At 38.2% G+C, this 22,713-nt stretch overlaps 1 protein-coding gene across 5 annotated transcripts in view; it reads right to left on the bottom strand.

Moving 5' to 3' along the window:
• Nucleotides 1–22,713, bottom strand: part of ADGRG6 (adhesion G protein-coupled receptor G6) — a 180,876-nt gene that overhangs the window by 20,317 nt on the left and 137,846 nt on the right. For all 5 annotated transcript variants that reach the window (XM_038766793.1, XM_038766792.1, XM_038766790.1 and 2 more), the window contains 12 exons: nucleotides 21,974–22,088; nucleotides 20,603–20,664; nucleotides 16,976–17,186; nucleotides 14,933–15,098; nucleotides 12,624–12,764; nucleotides 10,555–10,674; nucleotides 9,432–9,477; nucleotides 8,564–8,670; nucleotides 4,661–4,788; nucleotides 3,126–3,394; nucleotides 1,759–1,870; nucleotides 12–295 (listed from right to left, as the gene is read on the bottom strand). In XM_038766793.1, coding sequence (XP_038622721.1) covers nucleotides 12–295; nucleotides 1,759–1,870; nucleotides 3,126–3,394; nucleotides 4,661–4,788; nucleotides 8,564–8,670; nucleotides 9,432–9,477; nucleotides 10,555–10,674; nucleotides 12,624–12,764; nucleotides 14,933–15,098; nucleotides 16,976–17,186; nucleotides 20,603–20,664; nucleotides 21,974–22,088 — 1,761 coding nt within the window. The remainder of the gene's footprint in view (nucleotides 1–11; nucleotides 296–1,758; nucleotides 1,871–3,125; nucleotides 3,395–4,660; nucleotides 4,789–8,563; nucleotides 8,671–9,431; nucleotides 9,478–10,554; nucleotides 10,675–12,623; nucleotides 12,765–14,932; nucleotides 15,099–16,975; nucleotides 17,187–20,602; nucleotides 20,665–21,973; nucleotides 22,089–22,713) is intronic.

The following is a 22,713-nucleotide window of genomic DNA, read 5'->3' on the forward strand; positions in this document are numbered from 1 at the left end:
TTTTTTCTTACCTTGTAATGAGTTGAATATGGAGAAGAGGTACATGAAAGGAATATTCAGGGGTCCCCAGGCAAAAAAGGCAAATCCCCACGTCATGCCTAACAGAAAGGTCAGGCTGATCGCACTGCGGAGGTTTCTCAGAATCTCTTCTCTAACGGTACGGTTACTTCTCTTTCCGTTCCTGCCACAGATCTGCACCATCACCACAATGAACATGGCGACGTTGAGGAGGAACATGACCCCAAAATAACCCACACAAGTCACGTAAAAAACCACCGTATCCTTTATCCAACAGCTGTGAAAAAACAAACAAGATAGCATCCCGATTTTAGATATTTCCTCCTTGAATCATACATAATTTCACCCCTTCTTCAAAATTTGGGTTGAGAGAGCAGTAATCCTCTGCTTGCATGGAGAGAATGGCAACAATCCTGAGAGGAAGAACAGTTAGAAAGCATGCTGCCTACCCCATTCTCTACATATCATATATTATAAATTATTTATATTAATGTCTGTCTTCCTCTTTAGACTGCAAGCTCATTATGGGTAGGGAATGTGTCTACCAACTCTGTTGTACTCACCTAAGTGCTTAGCACAGTGCTCTGCACCCAGTGAGCCCTTAATAAATACTATTGATGATGATTCTCCTTCTACCTGGCTAAACCATGGTGAATATGCCATTTTTGATATATCTTTCCTTTCTGCTGTGCTTCATTAGGTTTGAAAATAGCAGGATGAAAACAGAGGTCTCCACATGTGAGGATGAAGAATGAGAAGAAGTAAAGGATTTCAGTAAACACTCTGGAGATTCAGACCAAGGTAAAAGGGGTCATACATAAGTGAAATGGGTAGGTTTTGCCTACCAACTGTATTCTACTTTCCCAAGTGATCAGTACAGTGCTCTGCACAAAATAGGTGGGCAATGAATACCATAGATTGATAAGTGAAATGAAGTAGACATGGACAGGATGACAGAGAAGCACTGTTTGCAAGAAACAGTAAGATTTGGCATAAAATGTGAAACTGGTAAGTAAGAGTGGATAGGAGGGTACAATGGAAGACTGTGGGTGAGTGGGTAGGAGAGTAGATAAAGAGATTTTTCAGAATATGTGAATCATTTATTCTCAGTGTTTTTATATGCTGAAGACTGGCTATCTGCCCCTGTGTTTTGTATAGGAAAAAAAGACACTGTTCAAAGTAGTTAATATCATTGTCAGTGTTTCCCTTTGATTGGCAACAATCAGGTGTTGAGCCAAAATTCTTTCACTTGTGCATCTTGGAATTTTTTTTTAATTTGAAGGATCACATTGACCTTGTGAGAGAAAAGATGAAGAAACAACGTAAATTTTTCTAAAGGAAAGAAACTGTTTTTTTTTTCATTATTTTGCCAGAGATAAGTTTTTTCCAGCTTGAAAAAAAATCTGATTTTCACATAGTTTTCATAGAATTTAAGTATGCAGGCAAATAATCTCTTAAATTGATCATGAATCATTGAAGCTGATTTTCCTAAGTAAGCTAATTCCTGTTAGTGAAGGAACTTGTATTAATCCTGATTACTCAATTGTTTACTAAAAAATGCCCTTCTGACCTGAAATGGTTTATAAGGGAAGAGCTTAATTAGAGGAAGGGGCTGACACAATATCTACAAACTTTTTAAAAGGACGATTGACCTTAAACTTGATGACTCCTAACATTCCTTGACGAACACGTAATACAAACAAGTGCCAAATAAATCTTTAAGGTTTTTTTATTACTTACAATTCATCTCCTTGTCCTTTAGTGCTTTTGCCATATAACTCTTTTCCATAGATGCGATTTGCATTTGTGTTTGTACTTGCTAGAACGATCATTATCACTAGAGCAGGCAAACCTGTTACAGGAGAAGAGAGCAGCTTAAATGTATTTTAAAAACAGACAAAATATGTGAAACCTTTAAACAAGATTGAAGGACCACTGTTGACAAGTGAGAAAGTATTTAGATCATTGCTAAGGAAATTGCAAACTGAATAAAAAGCCTTCTCCTTTTCTTGAAATGTCACTTCCAGCCCAGATTAGCAAGGCTTAAAAATTGTTCCTAAGCAACAGTTACTGAGTGTTCTGTGCCTTTTGTCAGTCTAAATTGAGGTCCTTGTGCTCAATCTAAAAAAAAAAAAATCCTCTCATCTCCCCTTTTTATAACAGTTGCTGAAAAGTAGTAAAGGGCTAAAAGTCAAAACCTTCACTGTGCTCAAAGAGTAATTCCAAATACACCTCAGTGGAAGAAGTACTGTAAAGCGAGAGTGTCTATCACAATCTTCTCTACCTCTTGGGATGAAGTATTCAATTCAATCATATTTATTGAGCACTGTACTAAGTGCTAGGAAGAGTACAATGTAACAATAAACAACACATTTCCTGCCCACATCAAACTTACAGTCTAGAATTAGGGAGTACTCCCTTGAAGAAGCTTTCATTTTGATGAAGTCATACCAGAAAGCCACTTTTGCCACTAAAATTATTGGTCAAAAAAAATCTCTGGATTTATTTAGTCCTCCCAGCCCCCATGTTGGAAACTCGGGCAGTAGCAGGACCTAATTGGAAACCTAGGTCTCCCAGGTTTATTACTAGCAGAATGATTGGACTACCACATTAATTTTATTTATTTACTTTAGAGTTTAAGATGGTAATATGTATTTCAAGCACAATGGAAGCACGTAATTCTTTGCCAAATATTTCATCATTCATGGGTTGAGAGAGTTCTTTGGAACACAGGAAGGAAGAAGGTGTGATGAATCAAGGGTGGTGCCTTTTCCTATCTTCCCTGCCTCAGATATCTTCCTTGAAGAGACTATCCCAAAGGCTAGTTTAGCACCACATGTCCTTTGAGGGTTCAATTACTACTTATCGACTGAGATTCAATCCTTAATCTATTTGAGTCTCTGAATTATCGCTGTGTCATGAAACCACGACACAGTTGGAAGATATGGCTTTGCTTATGAGTATTTAACAATGCTATTTATAATTGTACTTCCCAAGCACTTAGTTGTACTTCCCAAGTGCTTAGTACAGTGCTCTGCACACAGTAAGCGCTCAATAAATATGATTGAATGAATGAATGAAATAAGGAAGAGATCCTTGTAACTTACCCCAGCCAATAATGCAGAATTTCAGTATGTAACGACGGATGTAAGTGTTGAACACTTTAACTAGAGCAATGTACATATGGACTGCTTCCAGACCCATCCATGTAAAGGTTGCCAGGAGAAAGAAATGCAGAAGGGCAGCAATGGCTATACAGAGTCCTTCAATATTAAATGATGTGATCCAGCCATCAAGAAGAAAGACCAAATTAAGGAACAGCAGGGCTGTACTTAGATTCATTAAGATTTTGGATGGGTAATCTCTTCGTAACTTTCTAAGGGGATAAGCAAAGAGTTGAATGAGGCAAAAGTCAAACGTAGTTGCAGTTACTAAGTTATATTTAGCAGGTATGTCAACATTGTTCTTAGCTTTGTAATAGCACAATCCTATAATAACTATGGTATCTGTTAAGAACTTACTATGTGTCAAGCACTATACTAAATTTTGGGTAAGATGCAAGACAATCAGGTCCCAAATGGGGCTCACAGTCTAAGTAGGAGGGAGAATCGGTATTGGGTGCCCATTTTCCAGAAGAGGGAACTGAGGCTCAGAGAGGTTAAGTGACTTGCTTAAGGTCACACAGCAGACAAGTGGTGGAGCTGGGATTAGTACCCAGGTCCCCTGACACCCAGGCCCATGCTTTTTCCCCTAGGCCACTCGTTTTAAACTGAAAGGCCATCTAGGTTTGGGTCTCTGGGGCATTCTTAGGGGAAAGACCAGAGACCATTATTAGTGTTCTTTTGGGAGGTTATTTTAACATCCAGTTTACTTCAAAAGATATTTTCAATTAAAAAAAGGCACTTTTGACCATTTTGTTTCAAATAAATAACACAAGAATGATAAAGGAATAATGAATTAATAATGAACATGTTTGTCATGAGTTTTAATTGTAATTGTGATTTCTTGGTATTATTTTACTGTTCTATATGAAACAGACTTCAGGATCATCCTTTATATTTTTCCTCCTTCAATACAGAAATTTTTTTTACTATGTTTTCCTGAAGCTCCAAACGCCAACATGTTGACATTGGACTTGAAAGTCCACTGGGCCCAAGAGATTGGAGAATTATTTTATTCCCAACAAATAATAATAATAATAATAATAATGTTGGTATTTGTTAAGCGCTTACTATGTGCCAAGAACTGTTCTAAGCGCTGGGGTAGATATAAGATAATCAGGTTGTCCCACATGGGGCTCACAGTCTTAAGCACCATTTTACAGATGAGGTAACAGGCACAGAGAAGTGAAGTGACTTGCCCAAAGTCGCACAGCTGACAATTGGCGGAGCTGGGATTTGAACCCATGACCTCTGACTCCAAAGCCCGTGCTCTTTTCCACTGAGCCACGCTGCTTCTCTACATTAAAGTCAATATTGGAACTCCTTCCTATTTTATAGAGCATGTTTGTTATCTATCCTCTAATACAAGCTTGAATGTTAAAAATCCTTATTGGGAAGAGGGCCATCCTGGACTGACAATTATACTTGTCACCTACACAAACAGGCAATATCATGGTTATGATAGAAGGGAAAATACTTACTCAAAAGCGATGTATGTTAAAAGAGTAGCAGCTGAAAATATGGCAGAAATGCCACAACCAATGTAAGTAATAAAGGTAAGCACTTTTGTGTTTCGGGCATCTATTTGTGAAGCTGTTCCTTGAAGGTCCTGCAAGACAAAGAAGTGTTACAAGAATCTCTTTTGCATTTTGCATGCTTTTTCTTATTTGAAAATCCTGGGGAAATAGCAGAGAGACTGAAAGGGATGGTTAACCTAAAATGTGAATTCAGTGACTTTACTAAATCTATTTAGAATTAAGATATGCCAATTTAATATTGCAGGAAGGGAAGCTAATTTTACACAGCAAAAAATATTCCCCTTCAATCTTTTTGCTTTATTTCATCTCTCAGCCTTTGTATGTAGGCCCTTGACTTTTTGTGAGGCTGTGGGTGCCTGGTATGTCATCTGTTCTACCTTAAAACATTCCCTTAGAAAGTAAGAAAGGTGTTTGCGTATCATTTCTAGGGGGAGGATTTTCCTCTTTTTTTTTTCTTGCACCAATTGCCTTCTCCTGAAGGACCATCCAAGGATTCTGAGACTGTGAATTCTTCAAATGTGCTTGAGTTGGGAATGGCATCACAGAGAGATGGACATGAGGAAGTAATCATGATGATGTTAAGCACCTACTATGGACCAAGCACTGTGTGCTAAGCACTAAGGTAGATACAGTAAAGTCAGATCAGACCCAGTCCCTCTCCCACAAGGGGCTCAACCTAAAAAGGAGGGAAAACAGATATTTTATCTCCATTTTACAGATGGGGAAACTGAGGCAAAGAGAAGTTAGTGACTTGCAGTAACAGCACAGAGCAGGCAAGTCGTCTCCTGGAAAGTAACAAGGTAAACCTTCAGAGCATATGCAATTCCTTAATAAAAAACAAAACAAAAAAATTCATCAATATTTTGGAGCAATATGGTCAACCACATGATCCATACTCTATTCAGCAGTTTTGGGAAGGATTCAATAGTGTATACACACATGTGTATTAGGTTCTTCATGTGTGAACCAATCTGCTTTGAAATTTTCATAGAAAATTGACTTTAAATCAGTTTAAGGGGATACAAAAGTTCCTGATGTTGTCAAAGTACCATATAAATATTAGCACCATATCGCTCCATAAATAAAATAATACAGAAGGTGAAAAAAAAAAACCCATACCTGCTTCATGCAGACATCACTGTGGGCAGGGACTGTGCCTACTAACTCTGTTATATGTGTTCTCACAAGTGCTTAGTACACTGCTTGGTACAAAATAAATGATCAATAAATATAATTGACTGATTGATTCATTGATGTGGCTCTAGCTTCTCCAAAGTCCTTCCCAGACATCCAAGACTAAGAACTGTATTTAAGCCTACAGTATTCATTTCAGATTTTCATGTGAAATTGAAATATACTATTTTTGAAGACTCAGCCATAAGTTTTCATCAATTCAATGTCCTGCTGTTCAAGCCTTATTTTTATCACATGGGATCATTTGGTTAAAAACGAATAGAAACATTTTGTGAAATAGTTCTGAAGTAGTGAATATCATGAGAAACCAAATTAGGGCAGTGAAGAAATCTTTTTTGGTTCCCCTCAAAACCAAGAGATCCAATTGAAGTAAAAATTGTTGGCTATACCATATCTGAGTCCAAATTAACCTTGCTCCATCCTGTTTGGGGCATGAGAAGTTGTTTTTAAAGGCATTTGTTAAGCACTCACTATGTGCCAGGCACTGTACTAAGCACTGTGATAGATACAAGCTAATCAGATTAGACACAGTCCATGTGCCAAAGAAGTTCCATAGTTGGCCAGTTATTGTATATTTTCCTCCAGGCCTGAACTTTATGGTAATAAAAGAGAATTTGAAGTGAACAACTGTGGAGATAAAATACTGTTGGGTCCAAACTGTTGCCCACAGGGTCCTTGATAGAAACTATTACTACGTCATGATGAATACGCCATGAGTGCAAGCCATTTGTAAATTTAAAAATGGCACACCTAAGTAATTCTTAAAACTTACTGAATGAGTGAAAGCAGCGATATAAAAAAGAAATAACTGAACACTGGTCTTATGAAAACTTGGAGCTATTTTGGTTTAAGATAGAGCTAGTATCCTGCTGTCTACCCTCCTTCCTTATCAAAACTTGAGAATACATTAGCTATTAACAATTTATCCATACTAAGGTGACAGCATGCAATTTGATTCATTCAATCATATTTATTGAGCGCTTACTGTGTGCAGAGCACTGTACTAAGCGCTTGGGAAGTATAAGTTGGCAACATATAGAGATGGTCCCTACCCAGCAGTGGGTTCAATCTGGTATATTCTCTCACTCATGTCTCCTACAGGTTGGTTTCAAAAATACATTTCTAAAATAATTTATGAAGAATGCTCTTTGAAAAGCTTTTATCTGCTTCCCCTGCCATAATGTTACAAGAGCAGCTTCACTGAAAAAGAGGCAAGGGCTCACATTGTCTATAATTCTCTCAATGAACATAAAAACTACCTTGTGATAAAGGGAGAAATTAAAAATAATTACACCTTTCAAGATGAAATTAAAGCCATATGTGACTAGAATCACCATCATTAAAATTACTGAAGCACTAAACTATCTACATTTTTTTGTTCCAGTGTGCTATAAATCATCCACCTTTAGGCATGCTCCTGTTTTCTTCATATCTAGTTGTCTAGTATTTCAAACATTTAAAAATATTTTTAAAAGCAATTTAAACCAGTTAAACCAAAACACATGTATCTATATTAAGCACTGAGCAGAATGTCTGTAGGTCGATGATAGGCAGAAGGCGAATTTCCCATAGGAGAAAGAACTTAGAGAGCTCTAGAACAGCTGAATTATCTAAAAAATGTTGAATTAATTTTGAGATTAAAAAGCATAGTCCTCAGAAAAGCATTTTTAACATTGAAAGACCCCCTAAAAGCATTTTAAAATGTGTAACTAGTCAGCCCTGGTTTCTACTCAAGGTATTTATCATATATGATGGGCAATTGACTTACCCATCTGCTCCAGCACGAAAAAGGAAATTGGCCAGTTTGAACTACCTTTTTGCCAATTTAAGGGTCCTGGATCAGCTCTGACTATAAATCCATCTTGTTTGCTGAATATCTTTATGCAGCAAAGGACCCAGATGAGGTCTTGATGAGGAAGTAAGCTCACTGTGGGCAGGAAACATGTCTACCAACTCTGTTATACTGTACTCTCCAAAATGTTTACGGTCGTGCTCTGCACACAGTAAGCACTTAGTAAATGTGATTGATTGAGGGGGTACTGATTCTCTCTCTTTGTGGAAAAGCCTAAATTGGTCTAAATGGAATCATGTGTTCCAATAGTAGGTGGTCAGACATTGCTACTCCATCTATGCTTATCAACCAGCCCATAGCCCAGATAAAGATGGGCCTTCTAGTCAGCACAAATTTGAGAAGTGACAGTTCTGCTCAACTACAGTGATGCATTTGTGGGATTCTCTGGCTCCATCATGTCTATCTTCCAGCCTCCAGAGTGTCCCTGAGGAAGGGGTGGATTGAAAATGACAATAGAAACTTCTGGTGGATAGAGGGGTATGTGACAAATGTCCTCCCAGACATAAAGGAAAGCACCAAGGGTTAATCAAATGCAGCCCCCAGGGTGGAAATAGATCACACTTTTTGTTCTTTTCCTATTTCTGGGCTACCATCTTGGCTATGTCAGAGTTTACTCTCCTCCAGTGTGACCTTTCAAGCTGGAGAGTGAAAGTATGGATTTTCCTTAAGCATGGCTTAGTTGATGTCTTTAGTATGGTTCAAGGTATTGGGATAAAAGAATTAATGTAAGTAGATGAGAAGTGGTTTCTACAAAACTAAACTAATAAATGAAATGCCCACAAACAGAAGAAAATTCTTACCATCAGAACGCCAAAATGGGTGAGGTGGTTGCATAAGCACACTGTCGCACTTTCATCTGAGTCTCTATGCACAACACAACCTGATGTGTTCCAGCCACCAGCCCCCGCTGTGGGAGTAAAGCAAAGCAAACTTTCATAGCAATAGGAAGTGAATCCATTTCCGAAATCCCTGTCTGTATTCATTGGTGGAAAGCACAATTTGTTTTCCAGATTACAACTGTGAAATTATATATTGTTTAAAGTCACAAATATATGCAATTAATGCTATCTAGGTCTTTCGTAAAATCTTCAGAAAATACTTCTTCTTCTCCCATCTTTTCCATTATGAACAAGAACTGTTCCCTTACCCCTTACTACTTTGGCTCAGTTTTAGAGCCATAACATTCAGACATTTACTGGGATTGCACTTCATGAGATAAAAGTCTACATCATCAAATGACTGGCCATATCACTGGCTACTTCAATTTAGTTTAAAAGGATTCTTGTTAATTGAAAACAATGAAAAACTGACTTGTAGTACAGATTCTCTTTGCAGGTTTCCTGCAATATTAATGATTTGGAGTGTGAAGGCTGCACATTAAGTTCATCTGTTAGGATAGGAATAAACCTTCTCTGTTAGATAATGTTCCTATCTTGTTTCAGTTGCCTATATTCAAATAGGATAACCCTACTGCAGAATTCCTGAGACTTGTAACACAGAAAAAAAAATGTCACAGGTCTTTAGTTTTCAAGAATAGTTTGACTGTTGCATCCTTCTACTGATAGTGATTCACTATGAATTTCAAATAAAGGAGAATGATGAACAGCTAAAAAAAAAAATAAAGCTTTACCAGCTACATTAAAAAAAGAAAATTGCTTATACACTTACAGTTTTTGTTTAAATCCCAGAAGACACAGATGGGATGAGGTACCTCCTAGATTAGCAATACAAACATTAGCATAAATGTAAAATGGATTTCAATACATTTTTACTGAAATCATGAACAAAACAGCACAAGAAAGAAAGCAGAAAGGGCAGTGTGAGGAAAAAGGAAGCAAAACCCAGGCCTCAAAGAATTTTTCAGTCTAATTGTAATCCTCAGAAATCTGACTTCTCCCTTCACTTCTGGCTGATATGGGAATTATCTCCAAGAAGGGAAGGGGAATTAAAGAAGATGATCTGTAAAACTTCTAGAAAGTTGATTAAATTCTTGAACTGATTTTAAATGAGGCAGCCTGAGGGTGTCAAAATCAAAACCAAATGGGTGAAAGATTAGTTAATATGTGGCCTAACTGAAAAAATAATTGTACTGATAATCTCAAGTGCCAGCATTGTAAAGAATCTCTTGTGATTTTGATGCGGTTCTATATCAGTGAAACATTTTTCTTAGAATAGTGCTTGTGCGTTCTGGCTTTCCTTCAAAAATGAATCTTTAGTGCATCCCTCTCCCCTATAGCCTCTCTCAAATAATACTTTCATTTACCTAGGTGAAAACAGAAAATAGAGTGCCAATATAACTGATATTTCCTAAGAACGATCTGTTACCTAATTTATGTTATCTATTTTTTTTTAAAAAGCAATCTGACAACAGGAATAATGCAGATTTCAAGCTGATCAGTGGTTATATAAATGAGCGTAATGCTGTAATGACTGCTGATGGGGTAATATCTGAAAGCCACTTCAAGTTTTCCATGAGTCAATCAATGGTATTTATTAAGTGCTTACTGTGTGCAGACCTGTCTCCTAAGCCCTGGAGAGAGTACAATACAATAGATTTGGTAGACACATTCCCAGTCCACACCAAGCTTATAATGTGTGTTTGTTTTCAAAATAAATAAAATTATGAATCACAATATTAAAGTAACTATGCCTCAGGTTGAACAGATTGTGACTCTGCATTTAATAATTAAAAAATGGGAGACTACCTTAAAATAATGCTCTTTAATATTTATCCCCCCTCTTGACACTCCAGTTTCCCCATAAATTTAAAATAGGCTGCCCATTTCATTACCTGAATTCGTGTATGTTTAATTATAACCCGGACAGGTTCCTGAAGATCCCGGATACTCATGTTCCCAATACTGCACGCCATCACATAACTCACTAAATTGCCACTCTGTGTTTCTACATCCTTTAAAAGACAAAAACAATACCTTACATGCCCAAGCTCAAGTACATGATTTGACTTTTTTTGTGGTGTTCCAAAGTAAGCAAACTGTCAGCATTTTTTACACTTAAAATCCTCCATTATGAGAACATCCTGTTTATAAGATCAAATTGCCGGTTTTCCTCATGGAGTGCTGCTATTTCCCTTATTAACATAAATATGTAGAAAAAGCATTATAAGACCATATTGTAAAAAGATTTTCATGAAGTTTCTCTCAATCACTTTCTTTGATGCCAGCTAGAATTACACCTCAAACAATGCAACTCACAAAAAATTGTGGTATTAGATCATTTCCCTAATCATTGAATAACCGAGGCTGCTTATCTTTTGGCAAATGACTTTTACAGAGTGAAGGAGGGGGTGATGTAAAAAGAAAGTATTCTTGCATTTTTTCCAATATTTGCTAGCTTCTGAACTACATCTAAATGTAACTTTGTATGTCAAAGGTTTGACCAAGACATTCTAGAGGATATCTCTGGTGATATCCAGCCAGAAGATTCAGTTTCAAAGGTGAAGTTATTAATAATAATAATAATAATAATGGCATTTATTAAGCACTTACTATGTGCAAAGCACTGTTCTAAGTGCTGGGGGATACAAGGTAATCAGGTTGTCCCATGGGGGGCTCACAGGCTTCATCCCCATTTTACAGATGAGGGAACTGAGGCCTGGAGAAGTGAAGTGACTTGCCCAAAGTCACACAGCTGACAGCGGAGCCGGGATTTGAACCCATGACGTCTGACTCCAAAGCCCAGGCTCTTTCCACTGAGCCATGCTGCTTCTCCGTGAACCACGCTGCTTCTCCTTTAGGAACCTAAACTTTTGAACTTGTCCTGAACTTGTAGTTCCAAATGGTTTGGCAGGAAAATGTCCTCCCAGGCTCTTTTTGCACCTATTTCTTCATTTATCTTATCTCTTTAACATCTTCAATTTCTTCCCTTTTTGAACTTCATTTGTGTCTGAAATACACAGTTCACTATTTTTGGAAAGAACCCAACTATGTCAGTTCTTCATCCCAACAATACTTTTAAACAGGACATTTACAATCTGGCTTGCCATATGTTACTCTTTCAGTCATGGAACATCATTTCAGCTGTCTAGTTGAGCAGGTCAAACAAGGTTGACTAAGTAGCCTAATTTTTCTTGGAAAGAATTTGCAGTTCTTTTATATGGTCCTATTTCCTCTTAGAAGCCCTGAATCAAACACACTTTTGATACAAGAAATTCTTAAAATGAATGGCAAGTTTAATGTAGCTGCCTTAGGGAGGGCTCTTGGAGAGAGCGGAGAGTCACTGGTATTTTCTGACCAAATGCTCTCTAGTATTTAGAAATATGGCCAATACAAATGGTAATATATGTTCAGCACAATACCATCAAGTTCTTTGGGTTCCCAAGAGCAAAATGTCATTTGAAATACTAATGGGAAAACTGATTAAAGCCAAGAATGCTGTTTATTATGAAATAATGCTTCCTCTGAGTGGAAAAAAAAAGCCCAAAGAACTTTCCCCTGTGAATATTATTTTTAACTGTGAATGCATTTCTCACTTGTGACTGAGGCACTAGACAGAGACAAATCTCCCCAAAAGAGAAAACAAATTAGTTGCAATTACAACTCACCCACTGCCATTACTGGGCCAACCATTGCAGTTAGGCCAAGAGAGCCAGGCAATTTGACCTGAGAAGACTCAAATGTATTTGTTGCTAAAGCAACTAAAAAGATGAGAAAGATGGTTAAGTAATTATGATATTCATTCTCATTTATTTTTAACCAAGTATGGCATTTTTTAAATCAAGAAATATGGCGTGTTTATCTGTATCCTGCAATATCTCTAAAGAGTTTGGGATTTTATTTCTCTTCATATTGAACTTTACTTTCAACTGTATAAAATTGAATGAATAAAATTCATACTTGCCTGAAATAGTCCAGTTTTATTGAAAAATGTGAACTGAGCCCTCTTAACAGATTCCTGTTCTTCTACACTTAAGTTCTGAAGTAAGCTTTGGGGAAGGATGACAGAAGCCAGGGGATTCACTTGACTTGTCTCAAAATCTATCTGCAAATGCATAAACAAGAAAAAAAAACAAGAAAATTTTATCAGGTAAGAGCAATGGTAAAAGAACTGGGCTATTTATGGTAGAACTTGAATGCATCTTAGAAAGGAATAGAGTTGTACTTTACTTTCCCAAGCACTTAGTATAGTGCTCTGCACACAGTAAGCACTTAATAAATACGATTGAATGAATGAAAGCAATAAGCCAATTTTTCTATCACCTAATAAGTTTCCTGCTTGAACAGTGGCTTAATATGTGTACAAATATAGGTGTCAGTGGGCATATTTTAACAAAGACAAAAATAACCTTCTGTATTTGGGTACTAATTCTAAAAGAGGAAGATTTAATTTTGTTTTGTTTTTTGAAAATGAAGACTTAGTATTTCTAAGTAGATTTTGGGAGATCTGTTTCATCAGGAAAGAAAAAAAACAAGTCATTGAGCTTATGAACTAGGTTCTTTTAAAAATAAGGAACACTCAGGCCTTTTCTATTACACAAATGTTTCTCTAGGAACAAAAGGTTACCCTTTAAACACTTCATATTCACTCCATCAGTCCCACAGTTCTTATGTACATATCCATAACTTATTTTAATATATTTCTTTACCAACTCCGTTGCACTCTCCCAAGTACTTAGTACAGTGCTCTGCATACAGTACGCCCCCAGTAAATACCACTGATTGACTGAGTAGCAGCTATGTACCATACGGTTCCTTTTGGACACAGGAATGCTAAATCAGGGAATGAGGAGCTGTTAAAAGCAGAGAAATGGTGCTTTCCCTGCCTGGTGACAATACTGTCAGGTGGTTCTGGGTAGAGATAGTGTTCTGATCTAGTTAAAGGTGAGATTAATTTTTCTTCTCTCAGGCATTCTCTAATTTGGCTCAGGATGTCTCTAGCAATTGGGCTCTTCTTACCTCAGACATGAAAAGTATGGGATAATAGGGAAATGCTAGCAGAAAGAGGCAGGTCTACTTCCTCCCACACCCAAGAATGTGCGTAACTACTGATCTTCTGTGTAACAAAGAGGTCATGGAGGGCCACCATCTCATTGTTCCTCCAAGCATCCTGTTGTCACCTTCTGGGACAGAATACCACCACGGTGGATGACCATTAGTTTATCTAAGCCACAGTGTTTCTTACATTCCAAAACTCCACCCACATTTCTCTTTAGCACACTTTGTTCTTCTTGGAGTTGGAAGAACAGAGAAAGGACCCTCCTAGATAGAAAAGGACATGGCTTTAAATTCAGAAGAGCTCACCACCCTGGATTTGAAAGTGGCTTATTCATTAATAGAGTAGCACTAGATATTGAGCAAATGGGAAAATTATCTGTAATGCCTGAGAGTGCTGCTTCTTAGACACCAACAGTCCTGGACTACTTTGAAGTTTTGTTTTTTTTTTTTTTTTTTTTTTTGATATTTAAGCACTTACTATGTGGAAGGCACTCTACGAAGTGCTGGGGTAAATATATTCTGATCAGGTTGGACACAGTCCCTGTCCCACATGGGGCTTACAGTCCAAGTAGGGGGGAGAACAGGTATTAAATCTCCGTTTTACAGTTGAGGAAACTGAAGGACAGAGAAGTTAAATGACTTCCTCAAGATCACTCAGCAGGCAGAGCAAAATTAGAACCCAGGCCCTCTGACTCCCAGGACCAAGCTCTTTCCACTAGCCCACGCTGCTTTAATTCATGAAACTACCCCACTTATCAACCTATTAGTTACAACTTTAAGAGGAAGAACAATATGCTTTCTCTAAGTGTATCCAAAGTCATAGGTTTATCAAATATTTGGATTGAAGGCACCTTGTAAAGTCGTAAAGTCAACTTCTTCCCTATCTCTCACCAAGAGAAGTAACGTGGTATAGTGGATAGAGCACGGGCCTGGGAGTCAGAAGGTCATGGGTTCTAATCCTGCTCTGCCACTTGTCTGCTGTGTGACCTTGGGCAAGTCACTTCGCTTCTCTGTGCCTCAGTTACCTCATCTGTAAAATGGGGATTGAGACCGTGTCCAACCCGATTTGCTTGCATCTACCCCAGCACTTAGTACAGTGCCTGGCACATAGTAAGAGCTGAACAAATACATAATTATTATAATTATTACCGCCTAGCCATCCCAGATAGAAGAGATGCCAAACCATATAAAATCTTCATACCTGAAAATTCATACCTGAAAATTGGAAGCATTGTTCTGGAGACCGATACTGAACCTTGAACCCTTGTATGTCCCTGCAACCAAGGACGACACCCCCAAGGCCAGATTCCGTGTGGTGATACTCACAGGTGTCTCATTTAGTTGTATCTTAAGGGCTAACTCATCAATTGTTTTTAAAGCTCTAAAAGCATAAACACAAAAGTTACTCCTGAAAGTACCATATTCAAAGATCGTTGAGGTACTTTATATAAATATATATTAGAGAGTTAAAGCAATTTAGCTGCACAGTCTTTGCCTCGTGGGTGTTTACAGTCTAAGCAGTGTAAGCATACATAAAACATGGAAAAGTATTCAGCATTTAGGGCAAAAAAAACTATGACAAAAGTAAAAGTGAATAAATAATTGTTGTTTCATATATTTTATGAACCAGACTGCAAGCGTAAGTATAAAAAACTTATGAGTGGTGGTTTACTGGAAAGACAGACAATTTTTTTAGTCCCCTTTCTCATTGGGGTGCCTTCCTAAGTAGAGCCTATAGGCTATATCATTAATAAAACAGGATGTCCAGTGTGCTGCTGAATTCTGTTTGCTTCTTCAGCAGCCAGATAACTAATATTCTAGACAACCTCTTCTCATAGGACATTTGTTTAAGGTATCCCAGGCCAGTATTACTTGGGCTTGACTTCTTTTGTCAGCAGTAGTGCTGAGTTGCATGGAGCCATTCACACTGCTTAATGGCATCTATAAGCAAACTTTACCATCAGTGCCATGATCAATTATGAAGAACAAAACTTTCTCTACATGAACTATATCCACGTGGAAAAGAATATCCAAATGCACACAGGCACAGGTTGTAGTTTCTTAAAATGGCAGGAGAAAATGTGTCAGCAACAATTTACATGGAACTGGTTGCTTTCATTATATAGAAGCAAAGTGTTTGCCACCGCAACCAAATTGATCTGTTTTCTGATGGCTAGTGAGGAGTAGGAATAGTAGGTGAGGAGGTGAGAAAGGGAGAAGGAAAGAGGGAGGAAGAAAAGGAAGGAGGCAATTGTCTCTAAATTTAACTTTCAGAATAATTTTGGAAGAGGGAGGTCTTGAACTTAGGACAGCTTTGGTTACGGCATCTCCTGTTTTATTAATGATATGGCCTATAGACTTCACTGTGTGCTGAGCCCAGGGTTAGATTAAAGGTAATCCTATTAGATATGGCCTCTGTTCCTCACACCATAAGAGGTAAGAAGAGCATGATGTAGTGGATAGAGCCTGGGCTTGGGAGTCAGAAGGTCTTGGATTCTAATCCTGACTCCATCATTTGTCTGCTGTGTGGCCTTGAACAAGTCACTTCACTTCTGTGACTCAGTTACTCATGTTGACCACTATCATGACTTGCAGAGCTGTTATTGTTTTAAATTTTGGTGCCCCCAATCTTAAAAGTATCTCTCAGGAAATTCCATAAAAGACCTGCAGGTATTTTTAGAGATTATTTATTAAGCACCTTCTGTGTGCAGCATACTGTACTAAAACCTTGGGAAAGTACAGTAGAGAACAGAGACAATTCCTGTGCTCAAGGAACTGTTCATCTAGGAGATTGTGTTTTGGGTTTTTCATCATCCTTTCCTGTGTTGGGGCTTCCTTCTATTAACATGGAAAACCATGTTTCCTCTAGATTAATAAAAAGACCCTAATGGGTTGCTGGCTAGTGAGGAAGCAGAAAGAATAAAGGCAAGCTAATGCCAAGATTTTGGAATACTAATACATGAGGCTTAAAACTAGGTGAGATACCTGTGGTGACAGCTAGATACTTTCCTGGACAACATTTTAGAAACAGGAGAAATCCCATTCAAATCTTTTTTGAATTGAAATGACAGGTATGAAAAATCATGACACTATTTAGTGAATTACTAATTGAGTGCATTCCTAAAACCTACTGAGAGAAGGAGCTTCAAAAAGAAGTGAATTTATTCACAAGCACTAGGTAGTGTATTAGAAGTACTTGAATTAAGACATGGCAAAATGCTCATTGAGTCACCTCTATTGTCCACCAAAACTACTTACTTAGAAGATGATGCAAGCAATACTCTGTCTGAACTAGTCAGAATGTTGGAAAAAACATTCATTACAGTTGATCCCAGAGATTCATCAATATTTTCTTCATCATTCACTATTTTTTTGAGCATCCCGATGATATTGGTGATATTGTCTGAGGTGAGACTCTGTCCTTCACTAGTAAGATTGAGAAGTTCATTGGCTAGCTCATCAGAACTGCCTAAAGGAGGAAAAATAAAAGGAAATTGGGATAAGAAGGGACATAAAGGGAGAGCCCAACTGTTAACCACACTTCAAAGGCACTCCTTCTCTGCTAGACAGCTGTGTGGAGCACCCAATGTCCCAGAAATTCTGTTGCTTTCCCACTGTGCCATCTTCAGCCCTTGCTTCTGACATTCCCTGGGCAGCCCAGGCAGAGGGGATTCAAGCTGAAGCAGTGTACAGCCACTGCGATCATTAGAAGGCCCCACAGATCCTCACTGGACTTATTGGATTCCTCACTTTTATGTTGTCTTCTATGCTGTATCACATTAATACAATCGCTCATCCTATCCCACCTAGATTACTGCTTTATCCTCCTTGCTGACCTCCCAACCTCCTATCTGTCCCTCTCCAGTTCATACTTCACTCCACCACCATCCTTCCGCAAAAGCATTCAGGACATGTTACCCGCCCTCCTGTCAAAAATCTCCAGTGGTTGCCTATCCACCTCCATATCAAACAAAAACTCCTCACCATTGGCTTTAACGCACTCAATCAACTTGCCCCCTCCTACCTCACCTTGCTTCTCTCCTCCTACAACCCAGCCTAAATACTTTGCTCCTCTAGCGCTAACCTTCTCACTATGCCTCCATCTCGCCTGTCTTACCACCGACCCTGGGCCCATGTCCTGCCTCTGGCATGGAACACCCTCCCTCCTCAAATCCAGTTACTCTCCCCCATTTCAAAGCCTTATCGAAGGCACATCTCCTCCAAGAGGCCGTCCCAGACTAAGCCCCATTTTTCCTCATCTTCCATTCCCTTCTGCATCGCCCTGACTTGCTCCCTTTGCTCTTCCCCACATCCCAACCCTACAGCACTTATGTATATATCTGTAATTTTATTTATTTGTATTGATGTCTGTCTCTCCCCTCGAAGACTGTGACTTGTCACTGTTTATTGTTGTACTTCACTTTCCCAAGTGCTTAGTACAGTGCGCTGCACACAGTAAGTGCTTAATAAATTTGGTTGAATTAATGAATGAATATTATTTCATCCTTCCTACCATGTCTACTGCCAATTCTTTAGTCACCCTATTTTCAGACTGATTCACCTGGAGGGTGGGAACTGTGTCTAACTCATCTGTGTATTTTTTCCCAGCAGTTAGTACAGTGACCTGCACACAATAAGTGCTTAATAAATATTATGAATAAGAATCAATCGATCATACTTATTGAGTGCTTACTGTGTGCAGGGCACTGTATTAAGCACTTGGGAGAGTGCAATATAGCACTATAACCAACACATTCACTGCCCACAATGAGTTTACAGTCTAGAGGAAATAAAAAAAATCATCATTCTGCTTTAATCATTCCCTCAGCTTTTTCACTGGCCCCTAAGGAAATGCAATTTTCTGGGCAGGATGATTCTACCAGCATGTCTTGGGCTATTTCCCCTTTGACTGGCTGAGAAGCAGCATGGCCTAGTGGAAAGAGCACAAGCCTGGAAGTCAGAGATCCTGGGATTTTATACTAGCTCCACCGGCCTGTTGTTGTGGCACTGGGCAAGTCCCTAAAATTATCTGGGCCTTGATTTCCTCAACAGTAAAATAAGCATTAAATCCTTCTCTCTCCTACTTAGAGTGTGAGCCCCTTGTGGGAGAGGGACTGTGTACAACCTAGTTATCTTGAATATACCCAGTATTTAGTACAGTTCTTGGCACACAGTAAGTGTTTAAAAAATACACCAATTATTTCATCTCCTTTCCCTCCTGCTTAGGCCCTGAGCCCCCAGTGGGCTCTGCATGCAATAAGCATTCATTTATTCAGTAGTATTTATTGAGTGCTTACTGTGTGCAAAACACTTATGCACTTGGAAGAGCCCTCAATAAATATGATTGAATGAATAAATGAGTGACAAGAAATGTGTCTGATTTAATGATCTTGTATCTACCCCTGCACTAAGTCTACTGCTTACCACGGTGTCAGTGCTTAACAAATAAAACAACTGTTATTACAATTATTAAAAAAGAACAATCCTCAAAGCCTGGCAGACAGTATTTAGTTTAAGTAAATGCACGGGGGACAAGTCAATGCTCAGCTGTGCCAGGTATATGGCAAGAGTGGCAACTGCCATATTCAACTCACTCCTTGGATACAAGTAAGCTGCCAATCAAGACCTCAGAGAAGACAGGAAGAGCCTTGCCTGGGCCACCTTGTATACATAATAATAATAATAATAATAAAAATAATAATAATAATAATAATAACGATAGCATTTGTTAAGCGCTTACTACGTGCAACGCACTGTTCTAAGTGCTGGGGAGGCTACAAGGTGATCAGGTTGTCCCACGTGGGGCTCACAGTCTTAATCCCCATTTTACAGATGAGGTAACAGGCACAGAGAAGTTAAGTGACTTGGCCAAATTGGCACAGCTGACAAGTGGCAGAGCCGGGATTAGAACCCATGACCTCTGACTCCCAAGCCCATGCTCTTTCAACTGAGCCCATGGTAGCAGAGTGTCCAAGTAATGTAATCCTCTTGGCCTGTGGGGACTGAGTCCATACCCGGTTCAAATCTCCAGGCCCCCAATATAGAGGGTTGCTCTTCTCCAATCTCTCCTACTCCTTCCTTTCTCTTTCAATCTTTTCCCTTTAAAAATGGTATAGTTGTGTCTTTATATCAATCCATCAATAGTACTTATGTTACCTCCCCTGTGTAAAGCACTGCACTAAGCACTTAGATTACAACACAGTTAGAAGATATGACATCTGCCTTCAATCTAGAGTGAAGACAGTCACCAAATACATCCCCAGTAAGAGGAAGAAAAGAAGGGAAAAGTGGTTTAAATAAGTAATAGTAGAGCATGCAAGTTGATATATACAAATGTAGCAATGTTCCTTCACTGTGAATTTTTATTATGCTTTCTTAAGGTCTGAAGTAACTTTTGGGGAGACCCTATACATGTGAAAATGGTACATTCTTTGGGAAAATTTTAATTGACAATAAGAAAGGACATTAAATCTTAGTATCCTACAAAATTGTTTCGTATTGAATTTCCTAGCTCAGCTACAGTAACCTCTCTTTGGTACAAAAAGGTTAAAGAATGAGATTCATTCATTCAGATGTATTTATTGAGCACTTACTGTGTGCAGAGCATTGTGCTAAGTGCTTGGAAAGTACAATTTGGCATCAGATAGAGACAATCCCTACCCAACAATGGGCTTATATTCTAGAAGGGGGAGACAGACAACAAAACAAAACAAGTAGACAGGCATCAATAGCATCATCTTATGGTATATCTTTCATAAGTGAATATGCTATATGTTCATATCTACTTTTTAACAATTTTGCTTTGCAACAAGGGAGACAACACAGAACAGTGGAGACCACAGAAGAACAGTATTCTATCAGAACTAATTTTAATACAACACTTACCAGCACATTCTTCTAATTTAGGCTCTCCCCATTTGGAATTACCAGTAGTGCTATCAATAGTGCTAAGAAAGAACAAAAAAATTATAATTCAAACAAAGTTAAAAAAACCTCAAACAATTTTAACTATCTCTCTGGTCTTCAATCCATGGTTCACAACTTTCTCCTGCATGGAACTTCCTTCCAAAATACCTAATACCACAGAATTCTCCATTCATTTTATTACACTGTTGACGACATGATGAGGTGACAAACAAGCTAATAGGAGGTTTTCATGTGTTTCTGTGAAGGCTTACTTATGTGAAACACACATTTAGAAAAATTTTAAAATAATTAAATGTGTGCTTAAAATTCCATGTTAAACTAGGATTTACAGCTTGCTAACTAGGAGTAAAAATTGTCACCTTATGAAAATAGTGAGGCTTTATTGATGTAATGAACATGTGAGCAGGAAATGTGTCTATCAATTCTTTATTGTACTCTCCCAAGTGCTTAGTACAGTGCTCTGCTTACAGTAAGGGCTCAATAAATGATTAATATGGCACTAAATATGAGATGAGAAGAAAATAATAGCACTGAAGCAAAATGACAGTTATTTTAGGCATAACAATTTGGCAAAAGGCAATACAGATCTATATCAAGGACATAGTGCCAGTATGAATTCAAGTGGGTTGGTTCTCACTTCTCCAACTCATTCCAATTTCCCATTCCTCCTCTTACTTCACTCAAACACAGAACTTGATTAGATCACTGATTACATTAAAATGCAAAATACACACTAGTCTGAAATTGTACTCATAGAATGTAAATTAAAAGCAGCTATCCTTCTTTGTATAATATTTGACACTACTGAAGAATTTCTCAGTCTTTTAAATATGGATTTAATCAGGTTTCACTGTAATCTGGATTAGTTTAATACACTGGTTGGTATCTGGACTAACCCAGAATAGACTTTCCTCTCACCAGAGAAGGCCTCTGAGTATCACTAGAGTCTGAATCTACATCTTCAAGGTGATTGTAGGAGCCCTAGAGTTTCAAGAAATGAACTGGTTTTGGGTGATATGAGGAGTCCTTGGCATGCTAATAAACACCAGATTTGCCATGTGCTAGGTCAAAGAACTCATCAATAACCTCCCATTTCAACTCTGGGACAAAGACATTTAATCCCTCTTTATGTATACAGCAAATCCTTATCTTTGTCAATAAAAATGAAGACTGACTCAAGCACCTGGAAGGATTTCTAAAACTCCTTCTACTAATCAAACACTAGTGAAACCCATCTGATCCTGATGTGATGAAACAGACATCAGCACATGTAGTAGATTAGATGAGTGCTAGTCTAGCATTACTAGAAAGGGTTGTCTGGAGTCTTACCAGTTTCTGTATGCAAAATAGCCAGGTTTTCCAGGACAAGGTAACTTAGAGGTGCGTCCTACTGCAATGGCTGACCAGGTGTAGCTATGGGGGTTTTCTTCAATGGAACAGCCACCTACATGAAAGGAAGAAAAAAACAAATGGGATTCATTCATTCAATCATATTTATTGAGCGTTTACTGTGTGCAGAGCACTGTCCTAGGTGCTTGGGAAGTACAAGTCAGCAACATATAGAGACAGTCCCTACTCAACAACGGGCTCACAGTCTAGGGGGAGACAGACAACAAAACAAAACATGTAGACAGGTATCAAAATCATCAGAATAGAATTATAGCTATAACAGAATTATATGGGATGTTATTTAATTATAACTGAACATTGAAAAACATATGTTTTAATCCTGTCTTTTACAGTCTTCCTCTTCTAGTCATTTTTCCACAGACACATTTTTAAAGTACATGTTTTTTTAAAAAAAATTTTTGAAAAAACCACAAAGGTTCAGATTCAAAAATCTGGAAATCAAATTTAAATTTTTGAAGAAGCTATTTTAGCAATACAAAACCATGGATTTCAGGGAAAGATCTTTAAAGTTTACCTCTGCACTCTATTGAGCACATCTTCAGAACCCTTTGGATTTAGTGAGTGGAGCTTGGGCTATGGGTGGGTCAACAAAGGCAGTGACTAATCCAAGAGAAAACGGGGACATAAAGAATCCCAAGAATTTTAATGAGCTGCCAGCA

The sequence above is a fragment of the Tachyglossus aculeatus genome, chromosome 2 (assembly GCF_015852505.1).
Source record: "Tachyglossus aculeatus isolate mTacAcu1 chromosome 2, mTacAcu1.pri, whole genome shotgun sequence".
NCBI lineage: Eukaryota > Metazoa > Chordata > Mammalia > Monotremata > Tachyglossidae > Tachyglossus > Tachyglossus aculeatus.